The sequence below is a fragment of the Pyrus communis genome, chromosome 8, assembly GCF_041283825.1.
Source record: "Pyrus communis isolate YQ-2024b chromosome 8, ASM4128382v1, whole genome shotgun sequence".
NCBI lineage: Eukaryota > Viridiplantae > Streptophyta > Magnoliopsida > Rosales > Rosaceae > Pyrus > Pyrus communis.
The window spans coordinates 20705240-20728123 of record NC_142572.1 but is presented as its reverse complement, the minus strand read 5'-3'; the positions used below and the strand labels follow the sequence as shown (position 1 = coordinate 20728123).

Below are 22884 nucleotides of genomic sequence, written 5' to 3'. Positions count from 1 at the left end.
CCACCTGCCGATTCCTTCAAGAGTGAAAAAAGCTTAAATGTGGGCACATGAAAGGGGTTGTTGGTGACATGCATGCAAAAGGTTTCAGAAGTTGCGTGCATAATTAATTAAAATCAAACAATGGGCTTGCCTTGCCCTCAAGTTGGAAAGATGGTCACATTAATCTTGCAAGCCACTTCTGTATATCAGGCATGATTCTTGCTGAATACCACAAAAAGAAAGAGAAGATCGTAGTCTAAATCTTATAACCATCAATGTAGTTCGACATCCTGAACTCCTTAGTTCTTGTAATTTCAATATTTCAAAATACCATTTTAGTTCTGAAACATTTCGGACAGCCACCCAAACTTGTTTCACAGTCAATCTAAAGTCTTAGATTTCCATTTTCAGGAGAAACGTTATAAACCATTTAAAAGCAGTTTTACGATATAAGTATTTTTCGTTGAATTTTTAAGCTTGAAAAAAAAAAAAAAAAAAAAAACTAGTGGAGCTCTGAACTTAATTAGCCATAGTAGTGTTTTCGTCGACCTGCTTCATAATGTCGTCCTAAAATTTTAAGAAGCTTATGGTGGGACATTCCTCAAAAATAGGTTTTGTGATGGTTTTTGACAAAATCGATTAAAAATCGTCAGCAATAGCTCCACAATTATTGTCAAAAATGCGAACGTTGAGTTTTCTCCAAGAATATTTTATCGAGAAAATAGAGAAATGTTATAAGCCCTTTAAAGAGATCACCACTTAATTGAAAATGCATTTTTGGTTGAACTTTTAATTTTGAAAATGAAACATTAGGTTATAAATATTAGCGAAGCTTTGAAGCTGGCTAAAATAGTCGGTTGGCTAGAACATTTCTCGAGTGTCCAAGAAATTTACAAAGCTTTATATTGAGATAAAATGTTTCACAAAAATAGATTCGTGATGGTTTTCAGTTTTTGCCAAAATTGATTAAAAATTTAAAAAAATAAAAAAAAAATAAAAAAAAATAAAAAGCTACATTTATGACATTTTATATACCATGTTTGTACTGCCCTGTACTAAAGAAAAAGTACAAATGTAATAAAAAATACGATAAGTGTGACATTACTGTTGTAACAATATCAGGCCAACGCCAGTAAAAGATGAGACATTTCTCTCTTGGTGGCCCAACTAATGTATTCAAAAGTAGCATAAACTTTACATGAATTTTCTCTGAAGGACTCTAACTAACAACATGAATTCACTGAAGCCATGGCAGCTCAATCTTCAAAGCCTCTGAACCAGTCGCTTATAGTTCTCGAAAGGACTCTAACGTCATTTAGCGAAAGCGTCTTAAGACTCTGAGCAATAGCATCTGCTGGAGTGTAAACGTAACCTGCTTGCCACTTAGGTTCCTGATCAGGCCATAAAAATGAAAAGAGAAGAGATTACGACGCATGATGACCATAAACCGAAAGCTTCTAAGACAAACAAGCAGAAAGGAGATGCATAGTTCTCAACTTCTTATGATAATGCAAATTGTGTAATGCTGGAAACCTGAGATGACTGTTTCCTAATAGCTCACAGCGATATGGACATGAAGACTCCATAAGGGGTTCAAGTTAGGATATGAATGAAGATAAAAGTCAAATGTGATTTCTTGATCCGTTTCCCGGGCTCTTTGGCATGTTTTGGTGTGACTAGCAATTCGATTATCACAATTGATTCCCCTTTAACATGACATAGATTTGGGGAAGAAAAGGTCTAGTTTCGATTGGTATCATACTAGCACAAACAAGGTAAAGAACTTTAGTTAAAAGCATAAGAAGTTGCATATTTAGTGCGGAAATCTAAACCAACTTGAGTAATTAATCAACTTGACAGTTCTTACTAAAGATTATTTAATTGATCTCGACCAATTTATGTCACAAAACTAAAATATGTTCAAAAGAGTGCACCAGCATAAGCGATTTGTTGAAAGGTCAGAAGGGTTGTTTAAATTAGCTTTCAACTTTGTAAATGAATGACCTCTAAACTTCCAGCCTCATGCAAAATTGTGGATTCCATCAAATATGGAAACAATTTTTTATGGAATCCACAATTTACAGAAGCAAAAGCATTAAAACTTTAAAACGAAATAAAGCTTAGAATTAAGTTCACCTGTACGCATGGAGTAATATGGTTACCACTTATTTCGACCTTTTCTAGTGTTCCGCCAATAGATTCCACGCGAGGCTTTAACGTCTCTTCAAGAGTATCTGTCTCATCAATTGCGTCAAAATTGAACTTCACCTAAAAATGCAAATAATAGTTACACCAGAGAACAGATCATTTTCATTCATTGCATGACGATTCAGAATAGTGGGACATCATGCGTACCAGTAGCGTGTGTTTGACATTGTACGAGCTCTTACAAAAATCACGGTTTTCAGAGGGTGTTGGCTTAAACTCTGATATCCCTTGTGCTACCTGACAGAAAGATTATGATTTTTTTTTTTTCTTCTAATTAATGAGACTAATACGCAGAAATAGTTTCCAATATTAACTGTTGCAGAATAAAGGGAACGATTTCTGCCAAGCCAACAAGATACCTCATTTAGCACTGAGGGCAACTGATCAACAAATTTAGTCACCGAACTTAGAGTTTCCTGATTGTCTGGTAGCATAGCTCCAGCTGCACCAATCAGCGCCTTCCATGCATCTCCTATATATAGGAAGTGGTGAAAAGTGGGAACGCTGTAAAGTTTCAGTACACCACCCTTGATATGGTATACCACTCAAATTGAGTAGTTCAGTTCAAAGGCATTCAAAGGATGCAATGCGGAGGCAGTTAGGAAAACATGATGATCTATGGCTTGCCACCGGGTAGCCATACATCGCAGAATAATTACGAGTTTGAATTTACAAGAAAGAACCAATACATATTGACCAAAAGAAAATGAACCAATACAGAAAAACATAAAGTATCAACACTCTCTTTCTCTCTGACTTGCATTGAAAGTATGTTAAATGTTCTGAAAGTATATCATCATTCAGGCTTTTGTAGGGTACTATGACTAGCTAACAAAGGGAAAGGAAAGCGTAATCCGATAAGTAAGCAATAATGCAATCCATACAGAAAACTAGAGAAAAGAATAAACAGAATCATAAAAAATAAATACAATGAAAGCAAGTCAGAACGCTACCTGAGGCAGTCCTTGCCACGGAAGAAACTGGAGATGCTTCTATAATAGGCACCATTTGATTAACTAAAGGACCTAACTGCACAATCAAATCATACACGTTTACAACAATATATCCTAAACGTAAATGTACTATATGAAGCAGGGCATACAGATCGATTACCTGCTCAAAGTAAGGCACGGCCTCTGTTGCTGGTCTATTATTGTATGCTATTATCGCATTGGCCTTAGCAAAGGACACAAATATTGCTTGTCAAACCGAATGAATTTCTCAAATCACCTAAAACGAAGGAGGACTTTCCAAAACAAACCACACCTTAGGGATTTTATCAGAGAAATAGCTCCCAGCAAGTACTTGAAGAAGGGCACCATTGCTAGAAAAAATATTCAAAACACAAATTCCAGTCACAATGCTGCCAGGATACATTGATAATTAACTTAGAAACCACTCAACTTACGATCCGTTTGACATACCTTCAGTAGAAAACAATTATTCAATAAGTGCTTTCGCTTGTTAGAAACATGTTAAAATCTTTATCAAAAATCCAAGTTCTACATAGAAAGACTTGGAAGTGCTGCGTAAAGAAGCACCTAGCAAGTGCTTTTTAGAAAGCGCTTTTATCCCTTGTGAAAAGGCTCTAAATTTTACCTATGGCCAACCGAAAACACGGGCAGTTGAGCAAGTTGGGCAGCTGATAGATTGGAATTGGGCAGTCCAGAAGCTAAGATGTTGTCCAAGCAGCCATTGAACCTGTCATACACTTGCCGGGAAGCTTGGACATGATCAAACGTCACATTGTACGGCACTGATATCACCAGAAACCCATCCTTTGCCAATAGCTCAGTTAAGTAGCTGCGACATATAATCCACATGAACTTGAAGGACTCAAATTTAAATAAAGAAAATTACAAAACCCAAAACAGCAAAGAATGAAAAACTTCGGGAACCTGTAAGTAAGTTCTGGAACAGCTCCGATGAAGGCGCCACCCAAGAACTTGATGATGGCGCGTGGCTTCTTGCCGGCGGGCGGAGGAATCACCAGACAGGAATCGGTCCAAGTGTAGGTTAACCTGCTAGTGGTGGAACTGGGACCGGCGTATCCGTTGACGGCCAGCTTCTTGGCGGAGGCCGAGGCTGAGCCGCCTGCGACCACTGCTCTGCTGCCTCTGCTACTCCCGCGAAATCCCAAGAAGGAACCATAGCCGTTGATATGGGTATGGGCGTGAAGTGGGATGTGATCGTACAGGCATCCAAATTTGGCGGCAAAGCCGGCGGAGGAGGAGAAACAGGCGGCGATTTCCATTGTCTAAAGCCCACATACAAATACACAGTTACAATATATATTTTGTGAAGTAAATCTTCATTTCTCTGTTCAAAGGTTGCGCCACGATTACAGAAAAAGCTTTGGGCTTTTGCCTCTAATTGGCTTTTTCCTCCGTCCACAATATTTAATTTAAATTATTTATATTGCAATGCAATCACGTTGTTTAGTGTCTACGGTACTTTAATAACAAAAGTAAGACTCGGAATTATTTAATTTGAACGTTAATTTGTATGAAATTGCGTATTATGTTGAAGTACAAAAATCTTTTTTGACAATGCACTAGGACAATAGCAATGTAACCGCGAATCTTGTTATAGTAATATTCACGCTATTCCTTGTCATTGCTTAAACTTTATCATGATTGTATAATCCTAAATATAATTTTGAATAAATGTAATATATCTTAAATATTACTGTTACCATATAGTGTAATAAAGTACCGTAGATTTTCCTTTTACAGAAATTTATTACTTTTAATTGAAACGTTCAAATTAAGGTACATTAATATTTTATGTATTTATTCCCTTATGTAATAATAATTGAATTAATAGTGACATTTGGTTGATGGCATCAAATGACCAAGTGCCGAGCCAAGAAAAAAAAAAAAAGGGTTAAAATAAATACAAATTACCAAATAATAAACAAACGCTTGTTTTTTTTATTTTATAAATGGTGGGGTTAATGAAGGCATCGAAGTTGGAGTTGGCCTCGACAGAATATAGCAGCAAACGGCAGACTACCATTCACTTTACTTGAACTTATGGACTCGGAATAATACTCCCATTCACTTTACTTGAACTTATGGACTTGGAATAATCATATAAGTTGGATGGAAGAGAGCCAACGCCACAAACCATTCTGCATTTCTTCTTCTTCATTTCTTTTTCCACTGTCAACAGATTGTGGAGGCTGAAAAAATGGCTGACGCGATCATCTCCATGCTACTGGATCGACTGTCTTCAACAATTTACGAGTACATTGATGGAGAGGTGAAACTTGTTTTGGACGCCAAAAAAGATGTTGAAGAATTTGCTGGCAATCTCAGAGCTATTCAAGCCGTTCTCGAAGATGCAGAGCAAAGGCAGGTCAAGGACGGTAGCGTGAGGATCTGGTTAGATCAGCTCAAAGACATATCCTTGCAGATGGTGGACGTGCTGGACGAGTGGAACACTGACATGCTGAGACAACAGGTTGAGAAGCAAGAACGAAAAGGTGAAAATGCTCATGTTCCTGAGAAGAAGAAGAAGAAGAAGGTAACTTTCTCTGTTTTCTCTAGCTGCTTTTGTTTTCGCAAAACCAAAGAGGTGACTTTTCGCCGTGACATTGCGAGTAAGATAAAAGATCTGAATGGTAAACTAAGTAGGATCAATGAGCAAAGACAAAGGTATGGGTTTCAACACACAGAAAGAGGCATTCAAGAATTACCTGAACGACAGAAGACTTCGTCTTTTGTCGTCGTGTCAGAGGTATTTGGTCGAGAAAAGGAAAAAGACATTCTGATAACAAAGTTGTTGAGTAATGGTAGAGAAGATCGAAGGGGGCTCCTTATCATCCCTATTCTAGGGATGGGAGGAATGGGAAAAACAACTCTAGCCCAACTTGTTTATAATGATGACAAGGTTAAAGCCTATTTTGAAAAGAGAGTGTGGGTTTGTGTCTCAGATCCTTTTGATGAGATTAAGATTGCCAAAGCTATATGCGGTGATAATGCCCCAAACTCAAATGAGTTAGATGATGCCTTGCAACATATGTCAACATCCCTCGAGGGCAAAAGGTTTCTCCTTGTCCTAGATGATGTGTGGACCCACGATCGTAAAAAGTGGGAAAATTTAAGGGCACCACTAATTCAGCATGGTGCTCATGGCAGTAGAATATTGGTGACCACACGAAAGCATGAGGTCGTTGATATGATGAGAGCAGAAAATGAAATGATCAATTTGGGAGAGTTGCGTGAAGAATATTGTTTATCAATCTTCAATCACATGGCATTTGCTAATACAGAAGTAGATGAGTCCAAGGCGTTTGAAGATATTAGTAAGGATATTGTGAAGAAATGCAAGGGCTTACCTCTTGCTGCAAAAGCTTTAGGTGGTCTCATGTACAATAAGAAAACACGGAGGGAATGGCTAGATGTCTTGAATAGTAAGATATGGGATCGAGAAGAGGTGGAGCAAGAAGTTTTTCAACCACTTTTTCTAAGTTATTATGATTTGGCCCCAGCAGTCAAATGTTGCCTTTTGTATTGTGCTTGTTTTCCTAAAGATCATGAGTTTGAGAGGGATGAGTTGATTAATCTTTGGATGGCACAAGATTATCTTAATTCAAAGGGGAATAAAGATGAGGGAGAAGTTGGTCAAAGAATTTTTGATAACTTAGTAGCACGGTCTTTTTTTCAAGATTTGGAGAAAGACAGTGTTAGTGGTAAAATTACAGGTTGCAAAATGCATGATATTGTTCATGACTTTGTGCAATCTCTCACCAAGGATGAATGTTTGATCACTGATGCGGATGTTGACAGTGAAATAGAGGGTTTGGGTGAAAAGGTTCGTCATTTGACCTTAACCTTTCGGTTGAAACATGGTGAGTCACTGCCACTTCGACCTTCTAATGCATGTTACAATTGCAAAAACCTACGTTCACTCTCATATCTTGGTTCATCCTTTGCTAAGATAGACTCAAACTTTATTCTACAATTGAAATGTCTTAGGACATTAAATTTGAGTGACTGTGGCATAAGTGAAGTCCCAAAGGAAATTGGTGAATTGATACATTTGAGGCATATTGATTTGTCATGGAATGGTAAATTGAAGATATTGCCGGACAGTATCTGTGAGTTGTAAAATTGAAGATATTGCCGGACAGTAACTTGCCAAAAGGAATTCTCAGATTAAAAAAATTGAAAAGAATTGATGAGTGTGTTGTGGTTTGTGGTGAGGATGAAGACAGAGCAGCATTACAAGTGGGAGATCTGAGAGTCTTGAACCTTGAGGGCAGTCTCACCATAAAATTGAAGGGGAATGTGAACGACGAGAGGGAGCTTGAGAAGGCACAGTTGTGGGACCTGAAGCAATTATTTCATCTTGAAATTAATTCTGAGCATGTCTTTTACAAGCAGACAAAGAGCACAATAGAAATACTAAATGCCTTACGACCGCACAAGAATCTGGAATCCTTAGATATTTCTTATCATTCAGGCACCACCTGCCCCAATTGGATGATGTCTTTGCACAACTTAAGAATCATCTTTCTATATCAATGGAGTGACTGCAAGTTTTTGCCTCCTCTTGGGAAATTGCCCTACCTTGAAAAGCTGACTCTGTGGTTTATGCAGAAGGTGGAAAAGATTGGTGGTGAATTTTTGGGAATAGTTGACCCAGATGAAACGTCATTGACATCATTATCATCCACCTCATTTTTTCCAAAGTTGAAAGAATTCGAAATTGGGTTCATGTCAGGGTTGGAGGAGTGGGAAGTAGGCGTGGAAGGGTGGAACAAAGAGGATTCTGAAATTTCAATCATGCCATGCCTTTCCTCTTTACAAATTAAATACTGTAAATGCATAAAAACACTGCCAGACTTCCTCTGCAAAACCCCACTGCAGGATCTTACCATTGAGGATTGTCCCGTGCTTTCAGAGCGCTGTAAACATGGCAGTGGAGAGGAGTGGCCCAAGATTTCTCACATCCCAAACATCAAAATCTCATAATACAGGTAATTGAGCTCTATCTATCTTATTTACACGTGTATGTATGCTATCATCATATTTGTTTAATTTGTTTAATTTTCTTATTTTTCTTCTTCAAAAGATACGAGTAATGTGGATCAACTGGTGATTTGCGAGCTAGGCATACATATTAATCATCTTTTAAAAGGTAATTGTCTTCCTTTATATATTTCAAGGATTATTTAACTTCAGCTACTCATTTCTAATTTCTTTGCGGAATGACTGAGTGAAAGTAGTGATATCAATAAACCATCTAGGAAACATATCATGCGATCATCTTACTGATTTATGAAGCACATTTTAGTAGCTGTTCATACGTACGTACCAAATTCGATATCAAATTTGCACGGCGCATAATTTTCTTATCTTAGTTGCTCAAGTTTTCGCAAAAAATAGTAAGACTTGAGCAAAGGTGAGCCAAATTAAAGAGCGTTAGTTGAGGTCACCTTGAGGTTTCTCATGAGGTTTGTTGTTTGGCTTTAATATACATTATTTGGTTGTTTCTTAGGAAAATTTAATTTAGGACAATATCATAGAGATGTTGCTGAATAGGTAATTTACCTATCGTTTCAGGGATTCGGAAGAACCTAAAAGCGTGATGTCGACCATCAACATACCATTACTGAATATTCCCCACAAATTTTGATCATCTTCACCTAAGCCATGAGAACTTGCAGGCACTGGAAAGTGATTCCTCAAAGCATTCCTCTGCTGACTCCTCATTGCTCGGACCTGCGCTTAATGATCCTTCATGGCCATATTTCAACAGGTCAAACACAATCATGTGAACAGGGAAGCTAACTGCATTTCACATGGACGTAGTTTGGTTTGAGGAGCTTACATGATTGTAGATCTCCTTGTAAAGGATAGTCATACTATGTACCTTGATTCGGAGAAGACGACGGCTGCGGGGGGTCCTTTTCCTGATGAACGACCTGTCGTGCCTCATCGATGCAAGCGAGCAAATGGGCCACCTCGGAAGGGTCGGAAACGAGGGAATGGGAGAGCTGAAAGCGGGCGAGTCCGGCGGCCCAGAAACCAGGGGAGGTGTACCGGGCCTTCAACACGGTGGCGACCCGGCAAACGACGCCGTAGTACAGTTTCTGCAGCGACGGAGAAGCGGAGGAGTAGTGGTCCCGGAGCAGGGAATTAAGAGCGGCGACGGCGTCCTCGAACTTCTGCTTCTTGGAAACGTCCTTGGGGAGCTCCTCCAATCAATCGCTGCTCTAATTTCTTTTCGTCTTTGAATTTGACTTCCATTTTCAGATTCGGGTTAAATCGGTTTGTATCGTATCAGATTTTTTATTTTTCTGCGTTTTTGGTTTCGGATTTTTCTTATATTTCTGGAGTTTGGCTTGGCGAGGAGAGGAGGTCACCGTTGGGAGACGAAGGTGGGAATCGGATCGCCTGCGCGCCGTCTCACATTCCAACCGTCATTCCACGTCACTGCGTTACCAGTTCCCACGCCTCCTCATTACTCCATTAACGACACCTTTATCAACGTCGTTTGTTTTACACGTGGTCACTTGCGTGGGTTGCCTGGTGGGTAGGATAAGTGGTAGGGTTGGGTTCATCTAATTCAATGTTTTTTTTTTTTTTTTTTTTTTAAAAGTACATCGATATTTTTTACATTAAAAAAAAAGAGAGTTTGGTTAAGCCACATAATGAACAACCTAATTTAATATCGAATTCACCAACCACGAGATTCGAACCTAAGTAAGACTTCACACTTCTAAGTGAAGAGGAATACGATCAGACCATAATACTGAATAACTAATTCAATGTTTGACACTCAAAAAGTTATCACATGTAGCAAGTTGTTTATGGTTTTTTTTTTTTTCTCTCTCTCTTTCTTTTCACGTTATTTTATTTGAATTCGTTTGGTTTTCATTCCTGTTAACACAAGATCCTTGTAAACCCATTAGAATATGTAGTTGTTTTTGTGCCCAATAGATGGGTTAGAGAGAGCCCACGAAAAGATGAGAGGACCAAGTTATTAGGCTTGCAAGCTAATCCAAGGAATCTATATGATAGAACACCACCACAAGAACGAAGACGACCGCTCATAGCCCTAAATTTTCTATCGATAAGGAGAGACGAGCGTAAAACTTAAATTATTTTCTGACCGCTCAAGTCGGTTGGCAGACTTGACAACTTTCTGGCATAGAGCTTTAAAGATAGGTCTAGCTAAACGTCAACTTGCAAACATACGTATCCATGAAGAGACATAAATGCGATCAAGTCTAGCACTTGAGTAAAATGCTTTTCAACCAGTATCTAATGAGCATTGTGTTCATGATGCTTTTCCGATTTATTTTTTATTTTTTGTGCTTTTATGTTTTGGGTTTTGGGTTTTTTTTATGTTTTGAGTTTTTCTTTTGTCCTTCATTAGCTACCTTATTTGAGTTCGTTTCGGTATGCACCATGATGCAGATTCAATCCCACCAATTCCTCTTCTCCCTAACAATTAACAATTAAATCCACTAACATATCGATCTACTAAAATAAATAAGCAAAAAGGGTGAGGAGAAACATTTCCCTTATTTAACAAGAGAGAATCAACTAGAACATGAGTTACAAAGCCAATAAATGGAAGTCTATTACATTGATCTACCTCATCAATCTAAAATCAATTTTCGATTGTACAATAAAATCAGAGCCAATTTTCCACTTGGCTTTAAAACAATGCAATACAGAACAATACAATGTAAGACACAAATGCTAAAAGAATAAGAAGCAAAAAATAAAATAAAATAAAATCCCAAAACACAATGTTCAAATCACATAGAAGCCTCAATCCTTGGCTCAAATGAGAAGGCAGACAAGAACTTGATGGCTTCACCATCCACAAAACATTTGGGCAATTCAATCCAATCATTGGCAGTCAAGTCACACAGAACACAGCTCGAAATCTCGGTAGAGCTTAAGCAGATCAGTATCTGGTCACCAGCCCCTACGCAGTTTATGTCCACATTCTTGCCATACCACTCGTGTGACATCGCCGGAGGCATTGCTGCGATTTGTTGCCACGATCGAGCTTCCTCATTGTAGCACCACACCCTGAGGCTCGCGCTTTCGAAGAATTCTGAGAGAAGAACCACCAGCATTCTGCCTCCGCATTCTACCAAGTCAATGGAGTACTCGAAGAAGACCGGGAGTAACCTGGGGTACTCCGAGAAGCACTTGGTGGTCAGGTTGCAGGCTACAACGGAGCCTGATGAGCTGAGGAAATGGAGTGTCTCCTCGCCATTTTTGGTAGTGATGACGGATGAGTATTGCTTGGATGGGCTTCTTTGCATGTTGGTTGCCACTACATTTCCAGCTTTGCTAAGGAAGTAAACGGCACTGTCATCGTTTGAGTCTGATTCTGTAGAATCATCATCGTCAAAGTTTTTACGCAAGGCGGTCTCTTCTTCCCAGCAGGCAGTGCTTGAGTTATACACTCGAAAGGACAGTTTTGGAAACTCGCCGAAGACTACAACAAGCTTGTAAGAGCGCTGATCATACTTGGGATATGAGCTCATCACAATGGCATGGAATGTGAGATTTCGTAGGGATGGATCCAGCGGAGGGTGTTCGTTGCAAACTCCTGTCACGGGGTTGGATACAATGAAGTTGCCCTGTGAATTGCGGAAACAGATCAAGCCACCAGAGGCTGAAACAGGCATGGAATTGCGGTTGGAGTTCATCTGGAGGAGAGGTGGATGATTGAGTTTCTTCCAGCTTCTTTCAGAGGAGTCAAAGACAATTGATCGATTGAGAAGGGGATCGACCATGAAAAACCATGGATCCCGAGAGGGTATCTGAGAGCAGGCAAGCTTAAAACTGGGAGAAGATGCAACTGATTTCCATCTTTTGCACACCGAAGTAAGGCGGAAGAAGGCAGATGTTGGTAGTCTCGACAGCACCCTTTCGAGAAGGTCTTCATTAAGCTCATCCATACCAAAGGTGCTTGAAATGCAATCATCTTGCTCTAGGGATTTTCTCTTCCGATTCATCGTAAAAGCTGGGCAAATGTTGTGCTCCATGCACTAGAAATTAGTAAGAACACAACTGCAGTAACAAAAAGGTATCGAAGTGTTACTTGTGAATTTATATAAATGCCCATCAGATAGAAACCAAAGAAACAAAATGCTCAAATCAAGCATACAAAGAATGTAATGGGAATCTGGCTCAAACATTCATTAAAAGACTCCGGTACTTCAAAAATCTACGGAATGTTTTTCTAAACTACTTCATGGCTCGTTTGGGACTGCTTCTATAAAGGGCACTTATGCTCATAAGCACTTCTGGTAGAAGTGCTTCAACGACCCAGATGCGTTTTTAAGTGTTTTCTGCCAAATGTAGTCAGAAGCGCAATTTAGCCATCTCAGCCCCTATCCTTCCGTTTCTAATTCCTATCTGCCGGTTATCTTATTAATCAAACAATTCGTATGGCAGCGAAGAAGTTGAAAACCAATCTAATCTATCGAAGAAAGAATCCGACTCTCTTTCGAGAGTGAGACTGAAGAAAAATCCGAGGATGGCAAATCACAGGACAGTCAAAAGCACTAAGAAACAGGTATGAACTGAGATTGTTGAAGCAAAAAAGGCTTAAAATTTGAAACCATCCATGAGAAAAAGCATGTTTAGAGGCTCAAAAGTTCCAGAATTGGAAGATATGAGTTAAATTTTCATAGCCAAAAGATGAAATTGGACCGTTGGTATGTCCAGAAGTAACAGATCTCGAGACAAAGTCATATTATCCGCCAAATCACAGTAGAAGAATCCTAGGACTTGGAGTTACTAGAAACAACGTTGTACCCATCAATCAAAATGTCACATTTAGACAGATTAACAGCTAAAATTCAAGAAAAACGAGGCAGACTTTGAACAACAAGATGACAAAAGGAGAAGATTAACAGAGAGAGAAAATGTACCTTTTCCTGCTGCGGCTGCTTCAGCGGCGATGCTGCTGCTTCAACGGTGGCACTGCCGTGAGGTATGAGTGGAGGAGGACAGTGAGAGTGATGAAGTGAGGCTGGTGGGTTTTGTCTCTGTCTTTAAATTGGGCAGCGTTTGGGAGAAAAGATTAAAGGAAAGAAAGGAAGGGAGAAAAAGAGCTATGAAGGAAGGTGTGAAGCTTCCTGGGAAGCTCTTTTTGTAGGGGTTGACAACCAAGAACATACACAAACACACGAGGGGTTGGTTGGTGGTTGGTTTTTCTTTCTTTTCAGCCCAATATTTATAAAACAAGAGAGAGAGAGAGAGTAGTTGACTCCCTGCTCTCACAGCTCTTGGCTTTGGATTCCCAAGCCCCAAACAAAAATTGTTGCACTTAGCAGTGTTTAATTAGTCGGATAACTTGAGATACAAGCACAGTGATATTGTAGTTATAGGTAATATATAACAATGTATGTTTGACTTAAAATAGAAGTAAATTATGACGAGAATGCATGTATTAGTGTGTAATTAACTTACATACAGTTAAATTTCATTGTGATAATGTCTATGTCAGTCAAGCGTTAGTACACACTAAGGTGGAGCTAAGAATTTATATAGGAGTCAGCTAAATTTTTTTATCTTGTATGGAGTGAAATTTAGTCGTTAAGAATAGGCTAAATTTATATTTTGTGCGATATTAAACTGAATTACCGTAACATGCTTTTTTAACACCAAATTTTTTCATCTTTAAAAACTTGGAGAGGATTAAAACGCAAAATAATCATTAGCTGGCTCCGCTCTTGATATACACAAAACAATAAGTAATTAGCTTAAAGTATTGTTACAATAAATATAAATAATACATAATAATGTCTCTAATTTGAAATACCAAAACAGCATCGTCGTTCGAATATAAAGAACTCTCCCTCGTGAGGAGAATACACTTTAAATTGGTCGTCTATCCTTATAATATTTTTAAACACAAAAGAAGGAGAGAGAGCATCGGAGCATGGTTGCAAAGAAGGACAAAACGACATGGTTGGGAATACAATATATGCCAATAATATTATCATGACATTGTCAAAGGCTCAAAGTGCTTAAAGGGTTTGTCTTTGTCATATTTTCAGATGCGTGGGTTGAGTTTTAGGGTTTCTGCTGCTGCCGGAAGCTGACTTTTGCAGTTTGCAAAAGCAAAAGCAGAAACCTGGTGGTGCTTTTGGCTTCTGCATTTGCCTCGTTAAGGAATCTGGGAGCTCGTGAGCCTTCAAAGTCAATGGCCAGACCAGATTCTTCGAGTCCCAGAAGCAAAGCATTTTTTTTTGGAACTAGAATACAGGAATAAAAGACAAAGCAAGAGAGAGAAAGCCGCCGATTACGTTCTATTTTCTACTTTTTTTATCCCCTCTCTCTCTAACACTCCTCCAAAGTCCAAGGCCTTGGAGGTCGGCTGCCAATGGCAGTTGGCAGAGATCTCGATGCGTACATTTCATCAAGCTCGAGTCATCCAAGTTGCCTTCTTTTCTGTTTTACCGTTTTGGTAAATTACAAGTTGGCATCTTTTCCCCCGTTTGCTAAATTGGATTATCAAATCTTAATGAACTTATTTAATATTATAAAGAAACCAAATTTTAGCACGTTCAAGACTACTACTAAATAGTACTAAACATCTTTTCGCAAAACCCATTAACTTGACACGAAACAATACAAAAATAACAAATTTCAAATCAATCCAATTGCTCATTAAAAACCCTTTAACAAATCGTGTCACTGGTTAGAAACTCTATTAGATATCGTTTGCCAACCTAAACATTAAAATTGATAATTTCTTGCATGACCAATTAACCTAAACACGAAACGACTGGACCAGTCAACCCGGCACGAAATTACATGATCTGTTAATGAATGCGGTTGTTATCAAGCCACCTGTTAAAGTAACAAATTTAACGTGACAACCTGTTAAAATAACGAATATGACACAAACACAATAAACACGAACTATTTGATAGCCTACTTCTAAATTTCCAACAACTAAAAACGCTTCTAATTACATTTGTCAACAATAATTAAAAATGTTTCTAGGTCAATCACTTATCAGTGCTTCTTCATGATACAAATAACGCTTAACTGTGTCATGAGAATTTAAACTTGTTAAATTACTAATGACTCTCCCAACTAAAATGTTAATCGGAGGTCTCTGCAATTAATGAAACCCCGGACAAAAATTTCCAAGCCTCCATCTTTTTCCTTATGGCAACGATGAGGGGACCTAAAGAATTATGAACAAAATAATAATCGTTAAGAAATCCACCTTCGATTATTTATCCGTCTACTTTTTCTGTTCTGTGGATTCCGTTCCAGTTCAGAAAACCAGAATTCACAACCGGAGAAGCGTTCCCATTTGCTTGAGTCGTTGGCCCATTGCTCCGGCAAATTTCAATGTCCTCTGCAGGCGATGAACTTGACTCACAATAATCAATATCCATATCTTGGGAAATGCCTTTTTCAGCTTCGCGGCCTGAAGAAAAGAGATCCTTCTTGCAGCGTGCTGATACATCGTCCAGAATAGCCTGATATGAGTCACCATTAGACATATCCATACCATCTGCAGCTGGAGTTGAATCACCTCTTATGGTATCCAAATCCAACTCACTAGCAGGGTCCTCGCCTATAGAAATCTCCCTTGAAACAGATGGGCAAGACGGGGAATTAACCGCACCATTTTCAAATATGCAAACCTCTTTTGAAACAGTTGGCGGTGATTTAAGCCTGAGATCCACATTATCAGAGTGTTCTAGGACAACCTCAGCATCAATTACAGCAGCCGAGTTTGTTACAGAGCTTGGAATCTGTGGCAGCAATGTAGTATCGGATGGCACAGACCCAGAATTGTGGGTAGGATCTGCAGACTCAGTAGTGGAACATTCAAGTTGTTCCTTTTGGCAAGGCTCTCCTTCAACATTCATCATTTCCTCCTTTTTCTTTGGAGGTTCGAGAGTCCTTAGACATGATGCTCGTGGCTGAACCCTGCACAGCAACAGCCAACCAAAATCATTTTAGATCGTCAAAACATAATGCTTCTCATAAAAAAAAAAATGACGCACAATATCAGTTCAGTTTGAACTATGGTCCACAATCACACATGTTGCATTCGTCTAAGCCAACTATATAGAACTTAATCAGAGTAACATGTAAAGTTCACACATATACACACCTGCTATATAGTAGCATATATGCTCCCTGGGAAAGTACCTCTTCCAAATTTACAGTCGTAACCTGTGAAAATAGCAAATAAGTCAGCAAAGAAATAAGCTGCTTGGGTACATAGTTCATGTTAGATAAAAGTTTCGAGTGCATCTGAATATTCTGTAATAGGGAAGGCTATAGGATGTGTGTGTGTGTGAGAGAGAGAGAGAGAGAGAGGGGGGAGGAGGAGGAGGAGGAGGAGGAGGAGGAGGAGGAGGAGGAGGGGGGGGAGAGGGGCAGGCGGGCGGGGGGAGGGAGGGAAAAGAGAGATCACCTTACAGTCGTCGATTCCGTACCAGTTTCCACTGAAATCCTTGGTATAACAGATATAGTGTCCGAAAAATGAAGCATTCAGCATATCAATATGGACAACAACGGCATAAAGCTTGTAAATATTGGTACCATCTCCCGCTTCACTCATGTAGGGGTTAAGATCTAATGTTTCCGGAAATGTTACTCTCTTGTTAATTTTCCCAAACCGTCCACTCTGAAATATTTGCCAACACAAAAATTTCAGGATTCACCATAGCATCAATTAAGAAAGCAACATGTATAAAATGAGTATAGCTGAACCTGAAATCTTTTCAAGGCAATTGTGAGAATATTTGGAGCGCGTTTAACAGTAAGACGCTTCCAAGCCTTGACATAGTCATTGCACCTGTTAACAGAAACAATATATCTTCATGAAGCAACTGTAATTGTGACAACAAATATAACGAATGGAATTGACAAAAAACTGAAAAAGGCAACAAATATAACGAATGGAATTGACAAAGAAAAAGTAGAGATCATACCCATCGCATTTATACATATTTTCTCCATGAAGCCACTCCTTGATGGTGAATTGATCTAGACATTCCTTTAATGATGAAGCATCCCCGTGAATTTCAACAGTTAAATCCATCATATTTTCATATTGATTTGATATATTCTCGCAATTTGTACAAATCACCTTCAAATTATTCCAAAAAGAGAAAGTACGTTAGAAGGGATGTAAAATTACAAAACACAAGGAAAATGCCACAGCCAAAGTTCGAATGTTAGGCACACTGAAAATATTCCAAGTAATGATACCAGAACCAAAAAGGTAAAGCACTACAACCTATCTAGATATAGAATATAAAACTGCTGTGACATATTCTCCATTTAACATACGTGAGTCGATACATGATTGTAAGCGTCAATCAAGCAATGCTCAACAGTAAAATCAAGAAATAATTCAGCTTATAACTGAATTTACACTTAGCCATAAGATGATAACCTGAGATTGTAGCTGGCCACCAAATATATGTTGAATTAACGTTGTCTCTTGAGAGCTTGGACACACAGCCTTCTCTCCACCAAACTCATCAAGACACAATGACTGCATTGTATCAATGGCAAATCTACAAAACAATACAAGAACTTCAATACAATTTGTTGATGCATAAAATCAAGTGCAAGTAGAGTGTTGACAATGTATTCAATATAACAGCCATCAGGCAATATAGAAACTAAATCAAGTGCACATAAAGAAACCTCATGAGTTCATGAGCATCCTCCTGCCTCCCATAGCCAAGATTACCACCAATATTTGATAATCTAGAGATAATGTTGGTTGGTGAAAAGGACTGCAAACTTTGGCTAGCTCTTTGGAGATGGATTTCGAATTCACACAGGAAGCACCAGTCTTCACGTATGCCTGAAAAGCAAAACAAGAGTAATTGTTTGATGAGTCAAGACTTGCTTAAGCACCTTCATCCTAAAAAAGTAACACTGAATGGTTTTAAGACTCTACATTCTCTCCGGTGGCCCTTCTCTAACAAGTAGGCAACAAGCGGTCGAGTGGATGAAAGACACTGTAGAACCACATTGGCAAAGCAACTGCAAATAAAAGGGAAATTAGAAGCATAAACAAAATTGTAGGTAGTACAAGTATGAAAGGAATGTCAGTGCAAGTGTGTGAGTGCTTGCATGCTAGCGTGCTTGCGGGCAACAGGCATGTATAGAGTGAAGACATCTGTGGTCAAGTTTGCCGCTTGATCAAATGGAAGTACCCAATTAGTGGTATTACAATGTACTGTAAAAAGGGTAAAGAAAAACCTGTTCCCACAATTTAACAGTCCGCAAGGAGGAAACCCTGGCTTGTCCCAATTGAAAAGTTCAACAAATTCTTCATAGGGAAAAAGAATCTGAAAAGTATTAAGCATTTGTTAATACGTATATGTGCCAGATAAGAATTACGAAAAATCTGTAAGCAGCATTTCTTATGAAAAACTATATGGAAGTTCACCTCTTTAGGCTTCTTGATAGGCTTAGAAATTCCACGAGCGGGAACAAGTGCAAGTCCAGGGGAAGTTTTGCCCCCAGCACCAGAAGTTTTAAATCTCCGATTACTCAATGTGTTCTGAGCTGAATTCACTCTGCCAGATAGTTGAAAGTCCTTGCATTCTGTCTTATGCCCTGACTTCCAATGTTTTTCTTGGCATTTCGGTGAGCTACAAAATTATAAAGGGTTATAACCAAAATTTTTAAGGAAGAATACACGCTTATAGGAATCTCTACCATTGTCTTAAAAACAATCACCATCATACAAATATTGAATTGACATATCAAATCACCACTTTTATAAGATTAGACTGATACCACCACATCACCCATTCAACAAGGTTCCAACATGCTATTGCTACTTCACACGTCTCCTATAAACAACCCCATATATCATTGCAAGTATCAATACCGAAAACAAAGTTATCCATGTTATTGATCAATCCCGAGCCTAAACGTAGGATGCTTGCAACACATTGACTGACAGCATAACATGAACCAGAATTTTCAAATTGAACATCCTAGTTGGAATCAAAGCCTGACTAGAAGGAGTTTCCATATAAAGTGCAATAATTGGACAAATAAATTTTACATGTAAATAAAATGGAGACAACTGACCATCCGTGCGAAGGACCCTAAGAAATTCAGACAGATAAATAACCTTCCACTCAATAAAACAATAACTCTTCCCTCCTTATCTTTCCTATGAAACAGAACACTTAATACTCGACAGTTGTGAGACAACATGATCAACAGAAATATCTAACTGCCTCAGATATATATCTTCGACAACTTATAAATTTCACCACAGATTAAAACTTTTCCATAATCCATTAAACCAGCGTCAATTAAGAAACTAAATCACCATAATTAAGTGCCAAGAAGCAATCTTTAGATACAATGATTAAAGCAGCACATAAATTCATAAAAAAATTTAACGAATTAAATTGAAGAACAATACCAGTATCTAACAGCCTTGCAGCGAGAGCACCTCCTGGAACCCGAATTCCCACAGACAGCACAAACAGGATCCTCCATGAGCGCGCCAGGCATTGCGGTCCGATCACCCCCGTCACCTCCTTCCTCGAAGCTGGCGTCGACCTCAAAGTACTTCGAGGCCGTGTTCTTCACCAGGTGCAGCAAACAGAAGGCGATTATAAAAACTGTAAATATGAAGTGCAGGAACCAATTCAGATCCAAGCTCACTCCCGCGACATGCATCTACGCCTCCCCAGCTTCGATCTTCGATTCCTCCGCAACCCAGATTCTTCTCATCGATAATTTATACAGTGATCGACGCAACTCGCAGCTCGATTTGTGGATTTTCTCGCAATTTCGTCCTTTCGCCAATGGAAATTATGGGTTTTTTTTTTTATTTTTATCTGGAGCAGCGGAGAGAGAGAAATGGGTGGAAATTAGGGTTTTACAAATTATAATTTGAGTGTGTTAGAGGAGATAAGGGGAGCTACTTTATTTTCTGGAGAGTTCTTTCCCATTCTCTGTGTTTCTAGTTCTTCTAGCTTTTGGGTTACGTTAACAATGATTTGGAGAAAATTATAAAAAGGTGAAAAGTTTATTTATTTATTCAAGCCAATAAAAAAAATCATTTATTGGATTTTATGTTGGATAATACTTTCATTCCGATTTACGAATGATTATATTTTCTCATTTGCAAATAATGTATTTTTATTGAATAAAATCGACCAAAGCTGTTTAATCTAAAATCAATTCTACAAAAATTCATTCGAACTGGATATCGTTTAATCGTCTAACGTATCAAATAAATAAACAGTTCATCATGAATATGTATTCATTTGGATGTGCTTTTAAAATCACAGAAAGCGTCTTTGATGAAAATATTTTTAGTACCAATCTTTAATAAATATGCAAGTAAATCCTGGAAAAATACTTAAAGTTCTTCATGAAAGAATCACATAGCGGATGCTTCTTTCATAAAGCACTTAAGGTGTTTTTGGAACCCAAATTTTTTTTTCTTTATAAAAGCTCTTTCAATCATTTTAAAAACACATTCAAACAAGCCATATATTACTTGATACCTGCACTATTAGTTTGTTATATGCATTTGAATGAATAAATAATCTCCAATTATCAAAATTTTACAGTTAAAATAAGTTATTCTCAAATAGGCAATGAGCTCGTCCATAAAACAAGAGATTCGCAAGCTAAGATACATGAGGGAATAGTTGCTCATGGAGTTTGTCAAAAAGGGAAAAAAACCTTTGAGTTAGTCTTTCTAATCATATCATTTGTTGATCATCTAATATGATCAAACTATTCGATTAGATAGCATATTCGACTATTTAATATTAGTGATCAAATCAACACTCAACGACTACTAACATGTTAATCAATTTCATCTAAGTTTTCTAAAATAGACATGTCTAAAGTATAGATTGAGTGAATTCTTAATAAATTATTAACCCATTAAGAATTCATTGGTCATGAATTTCGATCAATGATAGATAAAACTCTTAACTTCATTACTTGATTACTTGTCGTGGACTTTTAGGTTTGAACATTGGTGTAGGGTCCAGTTGAGTATCTTATTTGTTTACAAGTTTTAATTTGGAAACGTTGGGGACTTGCAGTTTGAAGGCAGACCAAAGAAAAAGACATGGATGATGGATTTATTGTTTGTCATTTTACAGTTTAATGTTAATTTTCGTGCCAACATTATAATATTTTACGTCAAAAGCATGAGATGATAAAGAATCTATAAAAAGTCCTACTTTTGAAAGAGCATTCCTAGCATTTCTCTTTTTACAAATATGACAAATAAGGCCGGCTCTGTGATTTCGTGGGTTGTCTGAAAATTTATCTTAGACAAGCTTGTAAATTTCCTTTTGTGAAGGAGAAGTTTTATGGAGTAATTATAAAACTAATAGGAATAAAAGAGAGTATTGATATAAGGTAGGTTGGAAACACAACTATAAGTAGTAGGTGGAAAGTATGATTAACTTATGTGCCAAAAAATAAAATTTGAGGTGTCACAAATAGCAAATCATTGTTAAATCAAATTGTTGTTCCAAATTGATTAATCAGAGTTAAGATTCTATATTCTAGCTATATTGGTGTCACAAATAGCCTACCTTTAAAAGAGCATTCCTAGCATTTCTCTTTTTACAAATATGACAAATAAGGCCGGCTTTGTGATTTTGTGGGTTGTCTGAAAATTTATCTTAGACGAGCTTGTAAATTTCTTTTTGTGAAGCAGAAGTTTTATGGAGTAATTATAAAAATAATAGGAATAAAAGAGAGTATTGATATAAGGTAGGTTGGAAACACAACTATAAAGTAGGTGGAAAGTATGATTAATTTATGTGCCAAAAAAAAAAAAATAATTTGAGGTGTCACAAATAGCAAATCATTGTTAAATCAAATTGTTGTCCCAAATTGATTAATTAGAGTTAAGATTCTATTATTATTCTAACCATATTGGAGTTGCAAGATTACTCGAATATCAAGTCACTTAAATAATGAATTACTTGAGTATCAAGTGATTGATTTACAAGTTATTGATACTCACAATAATTTTTACATGCGATATTTAAAGTATCTCATATTATGAAGTACGGTAAAAAAAATTTATATTATTATTTTAGTATGCGATTAAAACCAAATAATTCAAGTTTTGTATTGTAAATTGATATCGATTTGTGTGGTTGCTGTTAGTCTCAGGTTTTGCAGAAGAGGAACTCTGAATGCAACCCCAGAAAACAAAACAGACAGAGAAAATGATACCAGAAAATAATAAGGAATTAAAAAATTCACTCACATTGTTAGTATTTTATTTACGGGCCCAAATGCATTGCTTCTTCGATCAGGTTGAAACTTTACGCGGTAGTAAATACATATGTAGAGTGTGTAGGCGATGAAAAATGTTATGATCAATATCGAAAGTTGAATGCATGCAGTTCAAACAGTATCAGTTAGCGGTATGTTTTCCTTGTTATATAAGGAATTTCCTTTAACAATTGGTAATTTAAATGTTTATGTAGTTTTTCTTCGCCCCTTTTTAGTACTAGAATCCGTTGTAGCACAACTCACAAAAGGAAGCTTTAATCTAGGTTCGACTCCTGGCAACGGAACAATTTTTCCTTAAAACTTTTCTGGTTTCATCAACCATATTAAGCAAGTTTGGCACTGGAATGTTGGCCTATTGGGTTTGGGTAAGAGCTTCGTTTGAGGGCCTTATGATTCAATC

At 37.8% G+C, this 22884-nt stretch overlaps 4 protein-coding genes and 1 pseudogene across 6 annotated transcripts; 2 read left to right on the top strand and 3 right to left on the bottom strand.

Annotated features, from left to right (window-relative positions):
• Nucleotides 1-1035: 1035 nt before the first annotated feature.
• LOC137717910 (initiation factor 4F subunit (DUF1350)) lies at nt 1036-4570 on the bottom strand. The gene is made up of 9 exons (XM_068457416.2): nt 4086-4570; nt 3787-3990; nt 3454-3511; nt 3301-3363; nt 3141-3216; nt 2547-2659; nt 2335-2424; nt 2116-2247; nt 1036-1370 (listed from the first exon to the last, which is right to left on the bottom strand). The coding sequence occupies exons 1-9, from the start codon at nt 4439-4441 to the stop codon at nt 1236-1238; spliced, it is 1227 nt and encodes a 408-aa protein (XP_068313517.2). The 5' UTR covers nt 4442-4570; the 3' UTR covers nt 1036-1235.
• Nucleotides 4571-5379: 809 nt separating this feature from the next.
• Nucleotides 5380-9499, top strand: LOC137717909 (putative disease resistance protein RGA1). The gene is made up of 3 exons (XM_068457415.2): nt 5380-8173; nt 8269-8334; nt 8760-9499. Exon 1 carries the CDS (start codon nt 5380-5382, stop codon nt 7300-7302), a length of 1923 nt encoding a protein of 640 aa, XP_068313516.2. The 3' UTR covers nt 7303-8173; nt 8269-8334; nt 8760-9499.
• LOC148695317 (putative disease resistance RPP8-like protein 2) lies at nt 7677-8168 on the top strand. The gene has a single exon (XM_088698851.1). The coding sequence runs from the start codon at nt 7677-7679 to the stop codon at nt 8166-8168; it is 492 nt and encodes a 163-aa protein (XP_088554977.1).
• Nucleotides 9500-10708: 1209 nt separating the features above from the next.
• LOC137718849 (F-box only protein 13 pseudogene) lies at nt 10709-13485 on the bottom strand (annotated as a pseudogene). The gene is made up of 2 exons (XR_015965488.1): nt 13106-13485; nt 10709-12239 (listed from the first exon to the last, which is right to left on the bottom strand). The product of XR_015965488.1 is annotated as an F-box only protein 13 pseudogene (transcript).
• Nucleotides 13486-14826: 1341 nt separating this feature from the next.
• Nucleotides 14827-20215, bottom strand: LOC137718197 (ubiquitin carboxyl-terminal hydrolase 18-like). Of its 2 annotated transcripts, XM_088698850.1 has the most exons (12): nt 19621-20208; nt 18625-18829; nt 18435-18523; nt 18130-18215; nt 17871-18033; nt 17614-17737; nt 17147-17304; nt 16926-17010; nt 16627-16839; nt 16321-16382; nt 15418-16133; nt 14827-15032 (listed from the first exon to the last, which is right to left on the bottom strand). In XM_088698850.1, exons 1-11 carry the CDS (start codon nt 19878-19880, stop codon nt 15428-15430), a joined length of 2151 nt encoding a protein of 716 aa, XP_088554976.1. In that variant the 5' UTR covers nt 19881-20208; the 3' UTR covers nt 14827-15032; nt 15418-15427. The 2 variants fall into 2 exon arrangements, with proteins under 2 accessions (XP_088554976.1, XP_068313801.2); XM_068457700.2 differs by lacking the exon at nt 14827-15032 and having other exon boundaries at nt 15095-16133; nt 19621-20215.
• Between the last annotated feature and the right edge of the window lie 2669 nt (nt 20216-22884).